Source organism: Phyllostomus discolor, chromosome 2, assembly GCF_004126475.2.
Source record: "Phyllostomus discolor isolate MPI-MPIP mPhyDis1 chromosome 2, mPhyDis1.pri.v3, whole genome shotgun sequence".
Lineage (NCBI taxonomy): Eukaryota > Metazoa > Chordata > Mammalia > Chiroptera > Phyllostomidae > Phyllostomus > Phyllostomus discolor.
In genome coordinates, this window is record NC_040904.2 from 62,934,805 (window position 1) to 62,958,745 (window position 23,941).

The following is a 23,941-nucleotide window of genomic DNA, read 5'->3' on the forward strand; positions in this document are numbered from 1 at the left end:
TTTTCCAAGTATACTATAAAATGTTTTGCTGGAAATTGAACTTAAGATTAATGATTCCTAAGTATTTTGTTGCTAAATTATAACTTGTTTGTTAAATCAATGCACACAGTGCACATCTCCATGGAAATCAGTTATCTGACCTTAACCTCTAATATGTTTTTCTGAAGGATGTAGAAGATGGAGAGGATGACCTCCCATGTCGGAACAGTGACCCCATAATTGGGACACACACAGAAAAGCTTCCCCTCAAAGCCAGTGATTCCATGGATAGTCTCTACAGCAGGCGGAGCTCATCAAGTAAGGTTATAAAATAAGGAAAAAGATCCCAGGCAGGGGATCTCAGTTAACTAGAAAGAACAGATTTGCTTTTGGGGGACTGGTTTGTCAAATTAGCAACAAGGTTCCAGCTACCTGATAAAACAAATAGTGAAAATGTATGATGTGTTGAATCTAAAGAGTTGCTATTATTTAAAATAGACTTAATATATTAGATAGAATTATGTATTATCTTGAAATTTTTAACATTGTGATCAGCAGGGCCCTTGGGGATTTGCCTCAAAAGATCATGTTGGGTGATTAAAAATGCATCCCTAAAATAAAAATGTATGCTGGGTTGAACTAGCATTATTTTGGGTCAAAATTTTTAAAACAACTTACAGCTCTTACAACAATAAAATTCTGTTCTCTCTCTCTTCTCCTCTTCACTTCTTTCCTTTTTCCTTTTTTCTTTTCCTTCTTCTTCCCTTCCCTTCCTTTTCTTTTCCTTTCCTTTCTCCTTCCTTCCTTCCCTCCTTCCTTCCTTCCCTCCTTCCTTCCCTCCTTCCTTCCTTCCTTCCTTCCTTCCTTCCTTCCTTCCTTCCTTCCTTCCTTCCTTCTTCTCTCTCTTCTCTTTCTTTTCCTCTTTTCTCTTGCCCTCTCTCACTTTTTCCTTCCTTTGCCTCAAAAAGAAAATCTGAAAAGCATTTGTCATTTACATCAATTCTGACATTTACTTTTTAGATTTCCACCCAGCATTAGTGAGTAAAGAATGAAAAATATGTAAATATTTTAAAAGTAAAAATATCACCAATTAGGTTACAAAAAGGAATCAGCACATATTCAATAAGGATTTTCTTAAAAAATTGACATTTTTCTAAGAAGAATATCACTCAGGATTCAGTCACATATTCAGCTACAATATTTGGTTGAAACTGCTGCAATTGTATGGTGCTTATCACTTTTTATATACATACTGTTACACATCCTTCTACTCTTTTAAAGACTTTAAAAGTTTTTTTGCAAAGTTGATTTTTCATTTCCTTTTAAATCAACTGCTTCTGTTATTTGAAGTTGTATAGCAAAGACCAGATGTTTCAAATATCTTGAATTTTATTTCTACTTTTCTATTGGCTATGAAACCGTTATTTTGTAAAAAAAAAAAAAAAAAAAAAAAGCTACCGCAAAACATTTGAAGGCGAAGTTTTTGCATGTGTGAAATTCAGATATCATTAGTATTCATTTCTGCTGGAAGTTTTAAAATTCTAAGTTATGATGCTGAATGTGGAAAGGATTGTTTTAATGAGAATGTGTCATAAAAATCCAGGGCCTGGCATGGTCATGGAAGAGAAGGTATAAGTAGATGGTGACCCACTTAGCTGTTACATACAACTTACTTTCTGTAATTGGAACTCACCTTTCATTTACACCAACTCACTTACAATATGGAGCATCCCTAAGGACCTTTACCTCGTTTCCACAGTTATTATAATGCATGGTAGAGAAACCAAGGTTATTCCATCATCGACCTGACACCAAAAGGCCACAGTGAAGGAGAAAGTGAGATGACAGTTGAGTGTGATGGGGAAACTGAGAGTTACTTTCACTGGGGACCATTCTTGCCCCCAGACAAGTAGCAAAATGGAATCACTTTTCACTTTTTCCTCTGTGGTTAAAAGCCAAAAATGAAGGGGACCAAAGAACAAGAATTTGAAGAAGTTTAAAAAGTCCAGTTTAGAACTGTTTCAAAAACCACCTGTACAAAATTTTCTGGCTTGTACAGAGAGTTAATCTATCCTGCCTACTGCTTTAATAAGTATCCAATGCCCAAAACACTCTTCTACTGGTTAAGATCACAAATCACAGAAATCAAAGTCAGAAGGTATTTGGGTTAGTGGTTGAGGAAAGGGTGGTCAAGTTGGCTGAAGAAAGGTCAAAAGTGGCTTAGAGGACAGAGGCTGCTGATGGAGAGTGCCTGGGAGACAGAAACAAGGTGGAGACTTAGAGCATCCTCGGGAGGATGGCTTCCAATGTTTGAGTATTGTTCCTGCTTAGTTTTTTCCAGATGATGGTTCAGAACGTTATGAACCTTCAGTGAGAACTGTTAACCTCTGCTTTGCCTTCTTCAGGTGGCATAACAAGCTGTTCAGATGGTACGAGTAATCGGGACAGCTTTCGACTGGATGATGATTGCCCCTACTCTGGACCATTCTGTGGCCGTGCCAGAGTGCATACTGATTTCACACCAAGCCCTTATGACATTGACTCCCTTAAAATCAAGGTGCGTGTATATCATATCTGCATTCTGTGTGGCCTATCTAATGCTGGTTGTGTGATCCATTTCAGAAGCGCAAGCACCGAGAACTCTTGGGAGTAGATGTGAGTGTGTTCTTCCTAACAGTAGAACTAGGGACTGTTTACCGTGGCAGAATTTAAACAAAACATTCCAGGTAGGGTAGGGGGATCATCCTGTGAGGTTATTAGCATAAGTTACTGTTACATAGATAATGCAGAATTAAAGCCTATCAGGGAAGATGGAATTATGTATGTTCTTCTGAAAAGTGGGTGCCCAGCTCTGCCTGATAATTCCTGAAATGAAAATAACAACACCAAGGAGAGAATAAAGAGGTAGAGATACCAGGCAAGAGTTCAGCAGAGCAAAGGCCTTGGGGATCAGACTTGGCCCAGGCAAATTCAATACTTGAATTGGTTGCTTTGAATAACCAAACATTTTTCTACCAATGATATTCCCCCTGAATTCCCTCTTCTTACTCTTATCCTCTATATCATTTTCTATTACTGTATAACAAATTAGACACACTCTGGGACTTCAAACAGCACAAATTTCTTACTAGTTAGCTCATAGTTCTGTAGATAATAATTCAGGCATGGCTCATCTGTTTAAGGTCTCACTGGGCTAAAATCAAGGTGTCATCTCGCCTAAGGCTCTAGTCATCTTCAAAGCTCACTGGCAGTTGTAGGAGTAAAGCTCAGGCTTTCTTGCTTGGTTTCAACTGGAGGCCATTCTCAGCCCCTGAAGGATGTCAGCCATGGCCCTCTCTCTGTAATGTGGCAGTTTGCTTCTTTAAGACCTGAAGGAGAAGAACTCATTCATGAATGAGTTTCAGATCACTTTATTTTAAACTGCTCCTACCTGATTAAATCAGAAAACACTGAGATAATTACAAAATTAACTAATCTGGGCAATTACTTACATCTGCATAGTCCTTTCTATCATAAAACACAATGTAATCATGGATGGGAAATCCTTCATTTTCATTGTCCTACTTACACTCAAGTGGGGGAGGTGGTTACATAGCACAAACAGAAGAAAGTTTAGAGTTAAAATATTTCATATAAGTTAAATTATTCCTTTTACTAACACAAAGTGCTATATAGCTAAAAGACAGGATTTATGAATTTTTTATACTATCAACACCAAGCCAACATTAAGCAATAATTTAATAAGTTATGAAGTATTGATATTATTATTTAACATTGGAGGCACTCAGTTTTTCTCTTCATCCATTCTATGGTTATCAAGTCAAAGTAAGCTTAGCTGGAGATTGAAGAGAACATTATTCCTCACTATTAGCCCCTTAGTCATTTCCTAGTCCTTGTCTTGGAAAAAGGTTGCAGGTAGTCAAGTAAAGGGTGTGGCAGGAGAGTAGTAGAAGGGAATAAACTGAACATGTTTTGATTCAGGGCACCTTTCTACCTTCCCTGCGTATCAGGCCAGTTGACTAACTCTGGTGCTGCCTTAAGTAATGTTTGTGGAGCTCTTGTAAGACACAATAAGAATCCCACAGTTACCACTAAAATTTGATTTCTGATGTTTCTATAAATGGTGTTATCCAAAATGAAATTGAGTCTTTGCTTGGTGAACTTTCCTGGAATATACATTTTTTACAAGTGTTAAAGATAATAGGAAGAATGCAGCAGAAGGCTGCCATGCTTAGAAATTTCCGTTAGAGCTTCTCTGGATTTTCTGGGTCTGCTTGGCTGATCCCATTGAACCTAGGATTTGATACCCTATAGTTAAAGGAAGAACTAGATGAACAGCTCATATGGTCTGAAAGACAGGCTATTACAAATCAGAAAGACCAGAACAGCAGGAAAAAATATTTTTAGTAGGCCAACTTAATGCTTTGTTTGTTTGAGGCTATATCCTTAATATGGCAAAACTATCAGAAAACATAATGTCTTCTCTGGGGTAGAAAGTTGTAAGTCTCAATGGAGTAACTATGTCTCTTAAATGTAGGCACTATATTTGCATAGATATCAATTTTCTTTACAAATAATTACCCCTATTGGGTTTTCTACTTTTGCCCATAACTGGCAGCATACAGCCATGTAGAGTCTCAAATGTGAATAAAGGAAAAGACTAACTAGTTTGTTTATCACAATGTGCTTCATTTACACTTGAACACAAACTTTGTTGTGGAGCTCAATCTAAGAATTGTGTTCTCTAGAATAATTAAGAAAATAATTTATCCTTAGTACACACACATATTTTTTATTATTTATTTGATTTGTACATTCTGCACAGTTTCATTATGTTAAATGAATGAAATGATTCAGGTATGTTTATTTTTGTACTGTAAGTGAATTTTTCAGATGAACTAGAAATACAGAGTCACAGACTTCTCTTTCTCCTTTTTCTCCCATATGAGATCCACTTTAGGAAGGATGGCTTGAGTTTTGCTACATATACGTTGCTTTGACAGGATAAATCATTTTTTAGTTCCAACCACTTAGGCTTGGATTCTGGTACTGCCATTAATTTCCAATAAACTTGTGGGAAGCTATTTAATGTTTGTGAGGGTGGTTTCTGTATTAATTAGAATGATAATGACACTTTGTATAGGTAACTACAAATTGTGTTGTGGACATAGATGAATTTATGTAAAATTACATTGTGGTCTACAAATAAAGTTGATAAATTGTTATGATACCAAAAACAAAAACACATCATCAAGTGTAGGAGTTTTTCTTCAAGCATGTTGCTTTCTTCATTTTCACTAATAAATAGTTTCCTCAAACTTAAAAGAAACATCCCCTTAAATTTACTTCCGTTGTCTTGGAATCCCTTAACACAATGCATTCATTATTCTATTTTCTATGATTACATTCTTTCTGACAACTGTCACAGCACCAGAGTTCTCTGAAATCTGATTTGCATATTTCTTTGTCCTTAGAAAGGAGACATCATAGACATTATTTGCAAAACACCAATGGGGATGTGGACTGGCATGTTAAACAACAAGGTGGGAAACTTCAAATTTATTTATGTGGATGTCATCTCAGAAGAGGAAGCAGCCCCCAAGAAAATAAAGGCACACCGAAGAAGTGGAACAGAAAAATATAAGACTCTGCAGGAATTCTTAGAGGGGATTCACCTTCAGGTTAGCAAAACTGTGGTCTATTTGATTTTCCTGGCATATAGACAGAATAATTGAAGAGAGTAGGTCAGTCTTTGTACAGAATTGTTTAAAAAATACATGACTTATATCAAAGGAAAATCTGTTTTTCAGGAACAGTTTTTATTTCTTCTTTATTACTTTTATTATTCAAGAATGAGTCTTGATATAATATCCTCTGGACTAAACTCTAATGGTACTTAGCAATGATGGTAGAGATTAATGTTGAGCAAATGCAGCAAAAAATAAAAAATACCTAGGAAAATAAGAGGCCTGGAGAAAACTTGTAAATGAGAATGATAAAGAGAGTGTGAAGATTGAAGATAAAAATCCCAAGAAGTGAAAGAAAAATAATGAAAAGAAAATTGTATTTTCTTTCTATAGTGCTGAGATCAAAAGCAAGTCAAGTGAAAATAACTAAATAATATTTTTTAAATGTAATTTGTTAGGAAACAGAAACCATTAAGCTTGCATAATAATTGTGTTAAGAAAACTGTGCTGTCTACCTTTGTAGTCCAATTATTTTCTCATTATATTAGTAAAATATCTACCTTCTTAAATGATTTGTACATTCAATATACCTAAGCTCACTCAACTTATATTTTTGCAACCCGTTTTAAAAATTAACACAGTAATACTTTGATAGTTTTTAAAATTTATTTGGCAATAGCCAATTAAATTTTCCTTCACTATTTGCCCTGAATTATCTAGATTATCTAGTACTGTCTATAGACACAGTATCTAGGTCTTTCTATGTGACTACTGGTGCCCCCACTATGTGAATTGGGTGCTCCTTGGAAGAAGAAGTACAAGTTTGAATCCTGCCTCCCTTGCTTGTTTGTTCCATGACCTATGAGAAAACCAAGGTCTAAAAAAGTGAAATAACTTAGTCAAGAACCTACAGTTAGACAATTATGTCAGAATGGGAATTTTGGTTTTCTCTGTTTTAATTCAGTGTTCCTTCTCGGATACTTTTTTAAAGAATTACTACCTTTTTTTTGTACATAAAGGACTGGTAATATATTCTTCCTGATAATGAAAACCTTTATATTTTTCTTACTGAATTTTAATAACTAAAATAAGGATATTAAAATAGTGATCAAGTAAAAGGGGAGAAATTTTTGAGAAAGTTGAAAAGTATTCAAACTCACTTTGAATTTTTATGCTGTTAGCAGGAACAGGGGATACATAAATAATGTACAGACCTTGAAATCAGAATTCTCTGAATTTTATATTTTTTTTTAGATTTTATTTATTTATTTTTAAAGAGAAGGAGAGAAAGGGAGAAAGAGGGAGAGAAACGTCCATGTGAGAGAGAAACATGGATCAGTTGCCTTTCGTATATGCCCTAACTGGAGACAGAATCTGAAACCCAGGCACGTGCCCTGACTGGGAACTGAACCTGCAACCTTTCTCTTTGTGGGAAAACACCAAAACAACTGAGCCACACTAGTCAGGCAGAAGCTTATGAATTTTAAACTAAAGTGTCTTGATGAAAATGATGGACAAGATATATGTGCTGAAAGAAGGCAACAATTCTTTTTCCAAACACAGCATTTTTGTAAAGTTTAATAAAAACCTTTAATTAAGTAGAAAGCCTTGGATTTCTTTGTTTTATAACCAAAATCCCAAGTTCACTTTTTATATGAATTCTATCTGTTTCAAATTCATTTCTAACCTACCCCAATAAATGAATGAGAATAGCATTCTTTTGCAGTCAAGAAAACAAGACATGTAGATTCAAAAATACTGCTGTAATATACTCTACTAGAGACATTTTGTTGATAGACTTAAGGACCTGCCAGCTTTGTCAATTTAGCAATTTGAGAACAAAAAAGTTCCAAATAGGGTGAATGGTCTAGCTATTTAATTGATCCATTACTTAGTATTGTATAGCTTAAGATATTCTTCTTTATATCTGTCTCTCCAGAAGGTTAAAATTATACAGTACACTCTTTGAAAGGCCCTAGAGTTTATATGTGGGAAATTAGTACAAGTAAAATAAAGTTAAGCGAAAGTTTTATTGACACCTTTGGTTTCCGTATTTATTTCTATACTTTGTTTAAATCTACAGAGAACTACAAATAAAGTATTTGAGTCTGACTAGCTCATATTATACATATTGTTTTTCTCCCACACAGGAATACACATCAACACTTTTGCTCAATGGTTATGAGACACTAGAAGATTTAAAGGATATAAACGAGAGTCATCTCATTGAATTAAACATTAAAAACCCAGAAGATAGGATGAGGTTACTATCAGCTGCTGAAAATCTCCTTGATGAAGAAAGTAAGTTTGTGCACCTACTCTTCTCTCTAGCTGATAATCACATTTTAATGTAAAAAGTAAAATCATTAAAAACAAAGTCCCAATTTAATTTACTGAGAATGATATAATACATTATTTTCCATAAAATAAGTATTTCATTTTATATTTAGGAACAACAATTCTAGTTAAATATAAAATTAGGAAGAGGACCCTGTTTTCCTTATTGGACTCAGAAAAACGAAAGGACTTTTCTGGGTCTCTCATTTAGATTCTGCAGAGCTATTAATTTACACACAAGCGCATGCCTGCATTTCCAAAGGCTGAGGGAGACAGAGACAGATAGACAGGGATGGCATGAGCCATTAGTGAGAAATGTCACATGCAACTTCTGTAGAACAGCACAGAGCCTGGCTTTAAGCTAATGAGTCTTTGTGCTGCACAAGAAAATTCATTTCATTACCATATAGTCACATCTTGTATGTGTTTATAATATTCTTTCAGATGTTATAATAATAGCTTGCAAAAATATTCAGCACTCAATTTCATTATCTGAGATGGCTCTGTGATTTGTAAGTATAAACTGAAGATGGAGGAATACATGCAGAATTACTTGTGGCAGAATACTGGCTACACCAACTGGGTTTGTAAAGATAGGATGACTTTTGCTTTTACAATTGCCCAGTCTGAATACTCTTCTTACTAAATCTGGTCAGGCTCCCAGAATTCTAAGTTCAGGGCATGCCAAGCTTTGCAAGGAGTACTTTGCTAGAAAAACAAAGGACAAGTGTCTAATTTTGAAGATGAAAACTAACAAACAAACAAAAAAAAACCTTCAATCATCTAATTCAAACTTCTTTTTCAAAAGTAATAATAAAAATAGCCCTGACCATTGTGGCTCAGTTGGCTGGGCATCATTTCGCAAAGCAAAATGTCACTGGTTTGATTTCCAGTCAGGGCACATGCCTGTGTTATGAGTTCGGTCCCTAGTCAGGACACATAAGAGGGGCAACTGATAGATTTCTCTCTCTCACATTGATATTTCTCTCCCTCTCCATCCCTCTCCCTTCCCCTCTCCCTAAAAATAAATAAATAAATAAACTCTTTTTTAAAAATAATAAAAATAATCACTAACTACTCTTTTGGAACATGTTCTCAGAGTAAAATTTCATGTGGGATTCTTCACATTCATTACCTTTAATGATCTCTATAAGTCTTTGAGTTAGGTAGTACTATTCCCATTTTTATCATGAGAAATTGAGAAGCTAACTAATTTGTCCAAGCTCAGGTACCTAGCAGCTGGAGAGCTAGGACCAGTGTTTGTGATGCTATACTATACTTTCTAACACTACACATACCAGCCCAGATGAAGAGTAAGAAGGAAAGTTGCATTTAGGACCCAGGCCTCCTGATCATCCCTTCATGGCCTTCCCTATACCCTTCTGTCCTACAAAATGGGCACAGTTGCACAGCACATGTTTATATATACTCACTTTTTGTCTAGTAGGAATTACTGTTTTTTTAGAAACTGTACCAAATTTTTTTATCTTGCAGTTTTGAATTTGCATAGATCTTCACCCTTTTCAAAGAGCTTTCATATGTATGATTAATTTGACATCTGCAGAATTGATTTCATCCTTCAGCCTAGGTGTTTATGTGCATTCTTTGGAGTTGTGGAGGCTGAGAGATGCAAATGAGAGGGGATGGGGTCACTGGCAGACACAGATCAAACTTAAGTAGCCAGTGTGCTCAATTGCTTTTGTTCTACAATACCACCCATGTAGATATTTTACCCATTTGAAGATAAGAATATGTTTCAGAGATGAATTTCTCTGAAATTCAAGAGGCCAAACAATAGACAAGTAGCAAAGATGGAGTTTTAGTCAAAGGCAGTCTGCTATAAAAACCCAACTCTTTCTTCCACACATGTAAACTAGTGTGTATGAAAGTATGTATAAAAATTCTACTTTTCCAATTTTCCTAGCAGCTTCAGTTTAGCTTTCCATCATAAAAAGTGGAAGTTAGTATCTAAGTGAGAATGTAAACCTTGGAGCAGCTGACTCCCTGCATTACTGACTGGAAAGGGTCACAGAGTGGGGTCAGCAGGGCTTCCCAGCAGAGGCCTGTAGAGGGAAGACCAGTCCAGGGCCACGTGCCCTCAAAATTTTTTCATTCCAACTCCCTCATCACCCACTTACTTTCTAGATTAACAAAAAAATTATGATTTATACATGATACAATATTAGACCCAGGTATTATTTTTAAAAACCATCTGACCCAATTTTTTCCTTTGCAAAATAGAGAAACTGAAACTTGAGTAGGTGTCTTTCTCAAGGTCACACATCTAGAACCCAATCTCATAAATGTAGACACTGGACGCATGTACTATTTTACCCTGATCTCTGTAAACAAAACAAGACCTTTGAAGTATGATGTGAAATTCAGTGTTTTCTATAAAAAATACAAGTGCTCCACATTATTTCCCTTATAAAACTTTAGAAAACAGTACTTGAAGGTCACTAGAAGTTGATCATTTAATAATAGCCAGTAAAGTACAAACATACACTCACTGAGCCAAATTCTGGGAGATGAAAAATGAAAAAAATGCAGATTCAACTAGTGTTTGTTGTCCACACACAACACAGGGATTTTTCTTATTTTAATCTTACAGCCTAAAGTACTATTAGAATATACATGTCAAAAAGATGCATATTGCATGTTTGGCTATTCTGACTGAAAGCTATTTATCATATGAAACTGCTTTGCTCAAGAAATAAAGAAGAATGACTTCTATTTGTTCATAAGATGTTGTGTTCTGATGATTTGGCACCATGCTGCCGTGTGCTTATTTTTATCTATTCTCTACTCTGTGAATTATATCTTCTACAACCATGTTAAAGATTAAATGCACAACCTTCATGTACCTTGAATGATAAAGACCTTGAATATATGGCTATATAAAACGAAGACAAATGCATGCCACAGTCATAGGTTAAAAACAGTTAGCATGTGTGTGTGTGTATGTGTGTGTGTAGAAGAATGGGGTGTGCAAACTGGCCAGAATTTTACGTATGCATTTTATTCTGATCATTGAACAATGTCAGTTTGGGAACATCAGTGAATTCCTAGTTTAGAGCTTCATTGCTTCTTAGGTCAGGAACTGGGATGTTTCGCTTTGCTAATCATTCAATGTAAAAATTGAGTGCCTGTTTTGAGAACAAGAACTAAAATTTTGAGATGATGTAGAAAGACCACAGCCCCACGTGAGCCTTTTATACATCTAGAGAAACCAACAGGATGGGGGATGGGTCAGGGACAGAAACAGAAACAGACACCTAAGACCTAGAGCGAGCCAGTTTCTTTTTCTCTTAGGCCAAAGTGGATAACACTGCACTCACTTTGACATTGGAAATGTAAACCAAATTAAACTTTTTATAGGTTACTGCTTGATAGGAGGTAAAGATGCTTCTCCCCCAAGATGACAGAAGGGTTGGCAAGTAGAGTTGAGCTGATTACAGGATTATCTCTAGAGGTGAATGACTTTGGTGTTCCTCAATCTTGGCGAGACCAGTTCGGGGATATTCTGAACTTGCTCCCAAGCTGCACTAGACTCAGCAGAACTAGGTCACTGGCTTTCAGCGGGTGATCCAGATGAGGGTAGAAGGAGAAAAGACACTGGGGTGAGACTCAGTTCTTGAAGAGGCAAAAGAGCAGAATCTGTTTATCTTGTGCTCCTTAAGGTTTCTCTGTCATCTGGATTTTAAAATGGTCTGTTTATTTAAAATAAATATTCCCAGCAAGTAAAAAAAGAGAGTAGAGAATATATGTGTGTGTGTTTGTGTGCATTGGTACATAAACACAGCCTTCAAGACCCCTTTGCCTTCCTGAGAAATGTCTCTACAATAAATTAACTGCTATTAATAGTAAATATTTTCTCTTTATTCTGAACTTGTTCTTCTTTTCCCACATTTAGAGACACTTTGATGTGTCTTAAAAGTGTCTATGAGAAAATGTACTGTTATCCTTGGGGAAAATGGGTGATGGAAATATCTTGTTTTCCCTTTAGCACAGGGATAATTAAATTTTAAACTGAAAGAAAAAAAAATCTTAGTAACTAAGTAAGTAAACTGTGCAAGATTCTGTATATATTTAAGGTACCTGCAACCTTTGCTTGCAGTGCTCAATGAGGAAGGGGGGAGGGAGGGCTGTGTGCCAGGCTGTTGGCACCAGCTGTGGTCACAGCAGCCCCTCATTGCTCAACTATCCCCAGTTGTGCCTTCCTGCCTGCCTCCCTGCCCAAAACGATGCAGGGCAAATGGCAGGGCCCAGCCAGGAACCTGGAACACGAGCCACCAGCAGGGGAAACTTGTAGTTATGCCAAACAACAGTCCAGCAGTTGGCCTGACAGTGTGCCAGGGTAGTCTGGTGCCCTAGCCCCTGACATGTGTACCTGGTGTTTCTAACTCACTTGCCATATGATTTGAATCTAGATTCAAGAAATATTCATACAGCTTTAAAAAAAAGATATGCTAACCATCCACATACACAGAGTAGAAAAGGCACATAGGCATTTTACTATTCTGTATTTACAAATATGCAGTTAATATTTGTGCCTACTCATAGCTGTTTGGCCTTATGCAATTTAATTTCTTCAAATTTCTTTTTGGTTTTACTCCTAAGATATAATTTGTGATAGATGTCATATTTTTTGTGATACAAAACCAAATAAAATAAAATATAAACATTTTTACTCTTCTACCAGAGAACGATTCCCGGAGAAAGTTTACAGAATTTTTTTCAGTCACCTAGGAAACTTGTACTGCCCATTTGCACAGGGCACTCCTGCACTTGTTGTTGTATTGCCCTGTGATCATGTACTAGGCGTGGCTTTGGGGTGACTACCCTGCAAAACGAGACTGAGTCTTCTAGTACCATGGGCTTTCCCACAGCCTCTAGTTCTGTGCTTTGCATTAAGAGGATCCTTAACAAGTGCTTGTAGGATTAATAAGTGTCAAGTGAGGGAGGGAAGAGGTTTTCAAACAGTGAGCAAGACATTTTTGTTGTTGTTATGATACTTAAAGTCCCCCACAGCCCATCTCACGCCTATGTTTTTGTAACAGGCAGGTAAGTGCTGGTGTTCATTGTCAAGAGTTGTTTTATGCATGTGTTTAACCATGTGTGTATGTGTCTGTACTAGCATCCAAATGAGTAATTTCTAGAAGGCAACAATGTAAAAACTGTCAAAGTTTAAAATGTGCATACAATTTTAAAAGATTTTACTTATCTATTTTTAGAGAGAGGGGAAGGGAGGGAGAAAAGGAGGGAGAGAAACTTTGATGTGAGAGACAAACATGGGTCAGCTACCTCCTGTACACACCCCAACCAGGAAGGAACACACAACCCAGGCATGTGCCCCAACTGAGAGTAAAAGCTTTTGCTTTGTGGAACAATGCCCAACCTCCTGAGCCACACCGGTCAAGGCAAATGTGCATAAAATTCCAGTTTTAGGAATTTGTTTGATTAATTTAACTTCAACATACAAATGTCTAAAAATACTAGCTAAACTACTAGTAGTTGCAGTTAAAAACTGAAACCAGTATGAACTTCCATTATTAATCCATTTAAATAAAGATATGTATAAACAATGAAGCAGTGTGATGACATTAAGAGAATGGAATACATACTGACAAGATGTTCAAAGCTTATTTAATAGTAAAAAGCAAATTGCAGATCAGTAACATGCAGAATAATCCCGTTTTTGTCAACTAATTTTTAAAACAACAGTTTAGTTAATTCTTACCATATCAAGTAAATAGGATTAATTTAACCTATAAGAATTATGAACTTGATTTCCCAAGGTCTCTAATTAAGTAATATAAAATGATAATTTTTAAAATTATTTGGTCATTTTCAAAGTAGTCAGTTCAATAAGACAACTCAGCTGAGGGTAGATATTTCCTGGGACGGAAGCCTTCTATTGAGGTGCATGGGGGGGCTGAGTGGCAGCTGAATGGTTCCACCTGTCTGGGAGCTGAGTGTTTGTGCTCTTGAGCAAGTGCACCTCTAGGTCCTTACTGAAGCAGACAGCACAGAGAAGTGGAGGTTGCTGTGGGTGTGAGCAAAACAATGTACTTCCCTGCCCACATCGAGTTAAAGGGTAGGCTATGGTTCTGGGATAAAAAGAGATATGTGCAAAGAAAGGTATACAATAGCAACTGGTTGGTTTTCCATAAAGAGATTCCTATTTTTTATTTGTTGTTGTTTTTTCAAAGGATGTGTCAGTATTCAAATTAACTTAATACCAACTATTCATTATAATTAGAAAATTACAGTGTTCACATGATTTAAGGATGCACTTAAGACAAGATTGAAATAACTAAGTGTTGGACCGTATTGTGTCCTCCACAGACAGCACTGCTGTCTGGACAAATGTGGCACAGCCAGAGTTAGCAGGAGAATGATGGAATTTTGGTTTGAGTAACTCAAATGTGGCTGCAACATGAGGCTGAGGTTCTAAACCAGCCTCATGATGCTTAAGATGTTTATGCCTGGTTTTTCCTCTAAAGAAATGGGCCCAAGCTAAAAAAAAAAGAGAATTCAGAGCTGAGAGGCATCTTCATTTGAGTTCCAACAAAATTCCCTATTTGATCTTCTTTGGTTCATGATCTTCTTTGGTTAATTAATCTAAATATCACACTCTTTTAATTTAAAAAAATGTTTATTGGGCACTTTTGTTGATCAGGTATTTTCTTATGCCTTCTGGATTGTATTATTTTATGGTACTGGCCCCAGAGAAATAGAGGCTTCACACCTAAGGCAAACACTAAAGTCAATATTTGGAATATTTGGGTAAGAAACCTGGGGAAGTCAAGCAAAAACCAGTAGTTTACATTTTCAGTGGACCCTTAACTTCCTCATATGTGAATATAGGACAGATTTATTTCCTTAAGTTATGAGAACTTTTTTACCAGAATAAGGATCTAGTTTGATTTCCTTTAAGCTTTCTTCATATTTAGTATAATTGAGATTGCCTATACTTAATTAAGTGTAACAACTCTAATATAATTATTTTATGAATAATTAAATCATCTGTCTTTTGTTTTAATCACCATGCTACATTTTATCTGCACTGATGACTCTTGTTCAGGTACAGTTGTCTTCATTTGCCCTCATCCCACCCCCTTGGCTTTGTCCACCTGTCCCTTGTATATGTTCCTTGACCACCGTTCCCCTGTTTTCCCCACTCCCCTCTGGTTACTGTAAGTTTGTTCTTTATTTCCATGTCTCTGGTTATATTTTACTTGTGTGTTTGTTTTATTGATTAAGTTCCACTTATAGGTGAGATCATAATGAATACATAAATTAGATACGCTGATTTTTAAACTTAACACATCACAAACACTTTGGTGGCAAGAGGTGGCAAGTGTGCAATTTTGGAAGCAAACTGTTTCTTATTCCAATGTTCCTTGCCTGGTTAGCTCAGATGTTGGACCATGGGACAAAGCTGATAAAGGTTATAGTTTTCATTTCTAGGTAGGTCAGCTAGCTTTACTCTATTTCATGGTCACACGAAACGGATAAATGACTTAGAAAGAAAATGTGGATGCATTACTGTGAATTCATCCCCTTTGCTGGAAAATCCACCCATAACACAAGTTCTAGGTTTATGCCAATCTCTGTGGTTAGTGTCCGGATGAAAAAAATAAGGAAAGATCCCAACCCTCAAGATACAAAACTTTAATGCTACATAACTTCTGTTTCCATGATGTACCATAAGGACCTGCCTTTTCTTTTTATAGTTACGTTTGAGGGTCTCCAGCTGATCACCTGCCTGGAGTCGTTACAAGCCTGGCGGGAAGCGTTTAGGGACGCGTAGTCAGGTTTTCACTTCATGGGGCATCTTGAACAAGTTGCTGCTGTTCTGTAAATTACTGTGCTACATAACAGTCATAGTGAGAAACTATTTCCTTTTTCCATAAAAATTGCAGATAAAGGGTTTCCACAATAAATAACCTGTATTTAAAATAAACCAATTCCTAGAATTTAGAGAACACGACATACTGTTTCTCAGATGGGAATAAAAACAAATACATTTTATTACTAATATTAAAAAATGATATGTTCATTTTATGTTCAGGTTCATTTTATTTGTTACTTTTTGAGATAAATGCATAAAGACTTCTGAGGGTAAAATAACAAGCTAAGTACTTATTTTTAGAAAGGAAAACAGCTAACTTTGGAAATCAGAGCACTTTAAGCCTAAGTTTTGTATCTTGAAGAGAACCCCACAATCAGTGGGGTTCTTATTTAGATGTCAGTTTGAAAGGAAGTACCTCAACAATGTTAATTTTGTGTTAAGGTGATAGGCTTCAATATCACGTATGGCTTTATCCCCACAACCTTTCTAAGGGGATCACACTCCAAATACGGTGATCAGTGCTGATGCAGCAGAAAGTGTACAGAAGGATGGATGCCTCTGGTCTTTTCCAGGAAAACTTGGGTAGTGGAACACAGACCTGGCTCACTTCACTTCAGTGGCAATTAAGATAGATAGGCAGAAGGGGGGAGACAGCTTTTCCTCAGACAATGAGGCCCCGTTTCTGAGCTGCTTTTTCACACACACACACACACACACACACGAAAAGGGGGCTTGGAAACAAAAGTAAAACAGGTACTCCTAAATACTAATGAATATTAAGCAGACTTTCCCAAACCTAAAGATTGTTATGACTAATAAAGAGAAAATGCTTCATGGTAGTTAAAATTTTAAAATAACAAATACAATAGGTTCATATTAAAATTAAATTTCCTTATGCCTAGAACTAGCTGTAACATCACTAGATTTAAATATCTGATAATTGAATCCATAATTAAATAAAATTGTATCGAATCTGTTGAAGATTCAGAAAGTGGCATAAACGTGGTTTCATTGTTGCAAATGAACACTTTGAGGAAAAGGTTAAAAGGACCGTTATGATTCATTCTGAAGATGAGTAAAGAAATGATTTTCATCATTTTTTCCAGCCTTTCTCAACTTGTGTTGTTCATCCAAGCCACAGAATACAGAAAATAGTTTAGGTCACCATTTTTCCAGTTCTTCCATGTGTGGGACATACATTGAAGAGAAGTCGGTGTATTACATACATGTAAGAATGCTTTAGGGCAACAGGGCTCCATTCTCTCTTGTAACAAAGATTGTTAACAAGTGGGTACACAGTGAACCAAAAACTAATGTTGGCCAGATAGCTGGAGTCTAGAAAATGTATTTGAAAAGCAGATGTGTAGACAAGATAAAGTGTGGGTTTCCTAAATATAAATTACTTAGCAGTATAAGAGTCTATTGAGGAGAATTACACAATTTCCTTCTCCCAAAGGTTTTGAAGGCAGGACTGAGGCTCTTCTGACTAGAACAGGATGAAGTACATAACATCTGGGGCAGAGGTCTTGCCCCACCTGTGAAAAATGCGTTTGGTTCTTCCAGTCTTAGCTATTCATGGGTCCAAGTGGAAGAAGCCCTGACACTTGAACAAACACATGCTGACACACCTAAGAAGTGGTGAGCCAAGATCCACCTCTTCTCTGAGGAACTCATCTAATAACACAGAGAAATACCCATTTACTGGTGTCAGGGAAGGGAAAGAAAGAAACTTCACAGTAACAGACAGAATGCTAGTGCTAAATTTTTTTGAGCAAAGTGAAACTTTATTGGACTACTTAGGTACTTTAGAAATATATTTTGTTACAACTCTAATATTAATATTTTCTTAAAAATGCCAGTTGAATCTAGAATACTGCTTTGATGACACAATTACTAATATGGACATAAATGATTGTTAATTCAGAACTACAAAAAGATATAGAAGACAAACTAAATAAGGCAGACTAAATGGAAATGGTAGTAGTTTATTACCTAAAAGTAACCTGATTTCTATCTCTATTTGTCTAGTGAATGCAAACAGAAAAATTCTGAATACTCTAAGTCCTTTGTTTTTTACTATTATGTCCTTTTTAAAAATTACAGTTTACTTTCAATATTATTTTGTACTAGCTTCAGATGTACTGGGTACTAGTTAGACAACCGTGTATACTTCACAAAGTATTCCCTAATAGTTCCAGTAGTTCCTAATAGTTCAAATGGCACCATACATAATTATTACAATATTATTGACTATATTTCCTAAACTACACTTTGCATCCCCATGACTACTTTTTATGAGTTAAATTCCAAGTCATTGAAGTCCCACTATACATTGTTGCCCATAGTGATCTTCTACTCAATAACCCCCATAATTATGATTCTATTATAGAACTATTCACAAAGATCACTATTCATTAGTGTGGAATATACATTTAAACTACAAATGACTTCTAATGTTACTTTTTATTATTGTTTATTTTTTAATTTTATTGTTTTTCATTACCATCTGCCCCCCTTACACTCTCTCCCCTGCAATCACCACACTGTTATCCATTGTGGTGGACTCTGGCCAGCAGAGTCTGCCTGTTGTGGCTGAAAGAGACAATAAATGCACAGGTAACAGAAATCCTGTGGAGAAAAAGGGGATGGCACAGCTACCCTCTCAAGGGGAGAGTGTCTATGAATGCCTCAGCCACTCTCTCAAGAGGAGAGCACCCTGATCCTTGCCTAGACAAGCTTTTATTGTTTTTCTTGGGTCTTACATCAAAGATTTATTATCTATTACATAGAATATTGTTGTCTACATTTTAGGTACAATAAAGGAAATGAAAATAACATACAGAGGGCAATGGCGACAAGCTGATTAGCTCTGTCCTTGGGCAAATGTCTTTGGGCTTTGGAAATTACCTTGAAGATAGACCATACACATTTGTTGTTTCAGACCAGGGTGATGGAGTTTTAGCAAGAGTAAGCCATAACAGTCAGTATGCATTTTCTAGGCCTGATTCCTATGGGAAAACTCAGTTTGAAGGTCTGGCTCCGGCCCACCACTTTGCTTCTGTAGGTTTTCCATACAGAACTGAGTCACATTTGCCAGACTGAAACAAACTGGTCCCCTACAATCCATGTACATGAGTCCTTTTGCATTTTTGCTCAATCCCTCCACCCCCTAACCTCCCTCCTCCATATCTGTCATCCTGCTCTCTATCTATGAATCTGTCTCTATTTTGCTTGTCAGTTGTGTTTGTTCATTAGATTCCACATTTAAGTGAAATCATATGGTATTTGTCTTTCATTTAGCTTAATGTTCTCTAAGTCCATCCATGCTGTAGCAAATTGTAAAATTTTCTTCTTTTTTATGACCAAGCAGAATTCCATTGTGTAAATGTTTCATTGTCGTTTTATCCACTCGCCTACTGATGGACACTTGTGCTGCTTCCATATCTTGGTGATTGTAAAAATTGCTTCAATGAACATAGGGGTGCTTTCGTTATTTCAAATTAGTGTTTTGGATTCCTTCAAATGTATTCCCAGGTGTAGGATCACTGCATCAAAAAGCAGATCCATTTTTAATTTTTTAAGGTATCTCTATGCTTTCCACAGTGGTTGCACCAGTCTGAATTACCATCAACATTGTGTGAGGGTTCTCTTCTCCGCATCCTCTCCGACACTTATTGTTTGTTGATTTGTTGATGATAGCCATTCTGACAGGTGTGAGATGGTATCTCACTGTGGTTTTATTTGCATTTCTCTGATGATTAGTGATGTTGAACCTCTTTTCATGTGTCTATTGGCCATCTGGATGTCCTCTTTGGAGAAGTATCTATTCAGGTCCTTCACCTATTGTTTTTTAGAGAGGCCAGAAATAAACCCACACCTTTATAGTCAATTAGTATTCAATAGAGGAAGGAAGAACATGCAATGGCATAAAGGTAGTTTATTCAGTAAGTGGTGCTGGGAGACACATGCAGAAAAATGAAACTAGATCACTTTGTTGCACCACACAAGAATAAATTCAAAGTGGATTAAAAACTTAAATATTAGACCCCAAACCATAAAAATTCTAGAAAAAAACATAGGCAGTAAAATGTCAGACATTGCTCATAGCAACATTTTATCCGATATATCTCCCCAGGCAAGGGAAACCGAATAAAAAAAAGAAGCAAATGGGACTACATCAAACTAAAAACTTTTTGCACAGCAAAGGAGAACATCAACAAATTCAAAAGACAAACCCACAGAATGGGAGAATATATTCACCAATACATCAGATAAGGGGTTAATATCCAAAATTTATTAAAAAACTTACAAAACTCAACATCTAATGTTTCTTTAAGGAGTATTTGGACAAGGCATCCATCACACTGTGGGTACAATCTGCTTTCTTTGGCAACTTATCATCGATGTAAAATGAGAGTCCATATTGATCTTTGCTTATGCAAGCAGTTCACATGAATACCATGAAACTGCAAGTGAGCGACAAAGGTCAGACTTTGTCTTCTAAGAAAATAGTGGTTTGAATATTTGTAAATACTACTTTTATAATAAGCAAATATGCAAATACATCATTTACTTACAGAAGTTTCTATGATGATGAAGTCAAGCTTGCAACCCTTAAAATAGCCTAAAGATGAATGAGTACATGAATAAAACTGCTTTGCTTTGCTTTGCCTAACTGCTGCCCTCTTTTCCATTTTCAGCTATTCAAGAGCAAGAAAATGAATCTGTGTCCCTATCCTTAAGCCCAGACATCTCCTTAAATAAGTCACAGCTACATGACTGCCCAAGGGACTCTGGTTGCTATATCTCATCAGAAAATTCAGATAATGGCAAAGAAGATCTGGAGTCTGGAAATCTGACTGCCATGGTGCAGAAGATTGCTATCACAGAAACCAGTGACTGAGCACATATTCTAAACTCTGTATCTGCCGCTGCATTCCCTCTTAACTCTTCCTGAGCTAAAAGATCAAATAAGAAAGAGAAGTGTTTGCAAATACCACCTAAAGTTAACGTATTTTAATATGAATGATTGTATATAAAAGTTAATATCTCTAAAATTCCCAATTATTGTAAATAATGTGTATATTTATTATTTTAAGTGCCACATGTTAATGTGTTACATGTATATATTAGAAAAGGTCTATTATAAGTCTTTGATATGTGTCATGTAAGCCCTATTTGGCTTTATTTTTTAAGTGCAAAATGATAAATTCTGCAACAATCCCCTCCTTTCTTCATACCTGCCACTTTTGAATTTGTGCCTATTATCGAATGAATAGCAGTAGAGTCTGTGTCTGTTTAATCAATTTTTCCAAGCAGCATTTACATTCATTTTTATACCTACTGGAAAAGTGTGAGTTAATACAGGAGACATTTTTATGCTAATTCACAGTGGAGTTTTAGTAATTTTTTTATTGATTTCTTCACTGTTATCTGGTATACAAGTATAAACAATATATTGTCAATTCTGTTTTAGTAAAACTAATTGTAATAATTGTACAGTTGTTTCACCTTTAAGTGTAAATAATTTTAATTTTAAAATGTCCCAATTTTAAAAATAAAATGAACTATGTTCATTTGTTATTTTCCAGACTAGTGTCACTATTTTCATATTAGATATGTAAACAAAATACCTCCTACCAGACAAGGTTTTATAATCAGTTCTCTCTCTCTCTCTCTCTCTCTCCTATATATAAATTTCCAGACCACTTACCTCACTTCAGTTTGTTTCCTGAGCCCCCAGATCTGTGTTATTGAACTTCTGGAACACTTCTATGTATTAGTCAACCTAAGTTGCCATAACAAAATACCATAAACTGGGTGGCTTAAACAACAGAAATTTATTTCCTCACAGTTCTAGAGTCTAGAAGTCCAAGATTAGGTTGCCAGCATGGCTGGGTTCTGGTGAGAGCTCTTTTCCTAGTTTTCAGATAGCACCTTCCTACTGTGTCCTCACGTAGCAGAGAGAGCTAGCTTCAGTGGGTCTACAGGTTGGGTGGGGTGAGGTCTCAAGGAATCACCAGGCAAACAGTGATAACCAGGTTGATGGAGACTCAGATATGGCACCCACCTGCTGGCTCTGTGGGAGGAAGGTTCATCAAAAGAACAATGGCCTCTGTCAATTCTTTTCTCTGGGAGAAAGCTGTTCCCCCAGACCTCGCTCTGATTCCAGACACTTCAGTTCCTGTCCCTGCTGCCTTTCAAGCTGCTGTCCCGGTGCTGGAGTTCAGAGTGAGTGAGTCAGAGTAAGTCCATGTGTGATTCCTTTCAAGGAACCACCTGGGACTCCAGAATCCCTGCATCTCACTCAGTCCCAATCCCTACTGGTTTTTACAGCCAGAAATTTTGTGGGCTTCTTTTCTCAGTACTGGAACCCTGGACTTGGGAGCCTGCAGTGGAGCTGGGACCCCTAGCTCCTCAGGGGAGACCTCCACAGCTGAGATATCCCTCCTGATATTTAGCCACCACATGTGAGTGTGGGACCAGTTTGTTCTGCATCTCTGCCACTCCTACCAGTCTCAGTGTGGCTTCTCCTTTAAATCCCTAGTTGTAGGACTTCTATTTAGGTAGATTTTAGGTAGTTCTGAATGATGGTTGTTCCATAGTTTAGTTGTAATTCTGATGTGGTTGTGGGAGGAGGCAAGTACTGCATTTACATACCCTACCATCTTGACTGGAATCACTCTACCTCTCTTTAATAGTACCTACACCCAGCCAGCTACTGAAAGCAGAAAATCATTTCTCACTTTGTTTCACATATATCTTCTTCATACAGATTCAATAAGTAATCAAGCCCTATGCGTCTCACCTTTAGAAATCCTTTCATATTTATGGCTTTCTATCCATTCCTATGACTGCTGTCTTGCTTTGTAACCTCATGATTACATGTGTGAAATAGTGTAATAGCTTTCCAACTGACCTCTGTTCTACAAGCGCCCTTCTTCTTAATCTATCATCCCCAGATCCTACAGAAATACCTGTCCAAGATGCCAATCAAATCATGTATTACTCAGCTTGAAATCTTTTGATGGCTTCTCATTGTCTTTAGCATAATATTTAAACTTTCTTCCAGGATACATAAGGTCCTTCTCAATCATTTTTACCTACATTTATAAGTCATACATTTTTTTCTCATGCTTCTCACTTTACACTCTCCAGCCCTAACAATCTCTTGCAAGTCTCTGAAAATTCACTATTCCTTTTGTGAATTTTCTTACATTATTTATTTTTCTGGAATGGTTCCTGCTATTTTCTACATCCAGAAGCCGCCCTCTGTTTTCCTTCTTAAGGTTCACAAAAGTCATTTATTCTGTGAAGCCCTTCCAGGATTTCCTTTGATATTCTCCTCTTTGCATTTCCAGAGCAACCTGTATCTCAAATTGATTATAGCACTTATACATTATATTTTATCTATTTGTATGACATCTGTCCTTCCATGAGATGGTGACTTTCACTGTGGCAGACATTATTTTGTTTAGCCTCCTTAGTCCATGGGTACAGAGTGAGCACTTAGTAAATGTCTACTGGAGTACCTTGAATATAATAACGATTCTCACATAACACATTCCATATTTATATTTTAATCAACCTACTCAACCTATAGGTAAATACTTTCCATGACATAAAAGGTTATTTTTTAATAAATAAAACATAAGATCTTAGGATAAATCAGGAAACAAAGTGTTATTCAAATGCTGAGGAACAGCATTACATTATAATTTTCTAATGCATTTTTCTAGATCCATGAACTTTAATCCCATATGCAGAACCCAGGTCAGGGGTAAAGCATCTGCCTACTTCTCTCTCCACAGCAGGAAAGAGTATTTCAATTTCAAACTTCCAACATGCTGTCTTCATCGTGGCCCTACTTCTGCTATGGCTACCACTCCAAATTGAATATTCCAGTGACGTGTTGGACACAGCACGGCCACTGACCATAATTTTTAAATTTTACTCAATCTGCTGCCTCAGGGAGGTCAAGAGAGTACAATTTATTTAAGAAGATGCCAGGAAATTTTAGGTTCTAAAGAATTACTTCATTATAAAGTGGTGGAAATCTCCTGTGATGATATTCAGCCAC

General features: G+C 36.5%; 1 protein-coding gene across 1 annotated transcript in view; it reads left to right on the forward strand.

Moving 5' to 3' along the window:
* LOC114488181 (SAM domain-containing protein SAMSN-1) overlaps nucleotides 1-20,839 on the forward strand; it is a 163,718-nt gene extending 142,879 nt beyond the window's left edge. The window contains 5 exon segments of the mRNA XM_036017922.1: nucleotides 168-297; nucleotides 2,385-2,536; nucleotides 5,454-5,660; nucleotides 7,817-7,967; nucleotides 20,562-20,839. Coding sequence (XP_035873815.1) covers nucleotides 168-297; nucleotides 2,385-2,536; nucleotides 5,454-5,660; nucleotides 7,817-7,967; nucleotides 20,562-20,764 — 843 coding nt within the window. The 3' untranslated portion in view covers nucleotides 20,765-20,839.
* The last annotated feature ends 3,102 nt before the right edge of the window (nucleotides 20,840-23,941 follow it).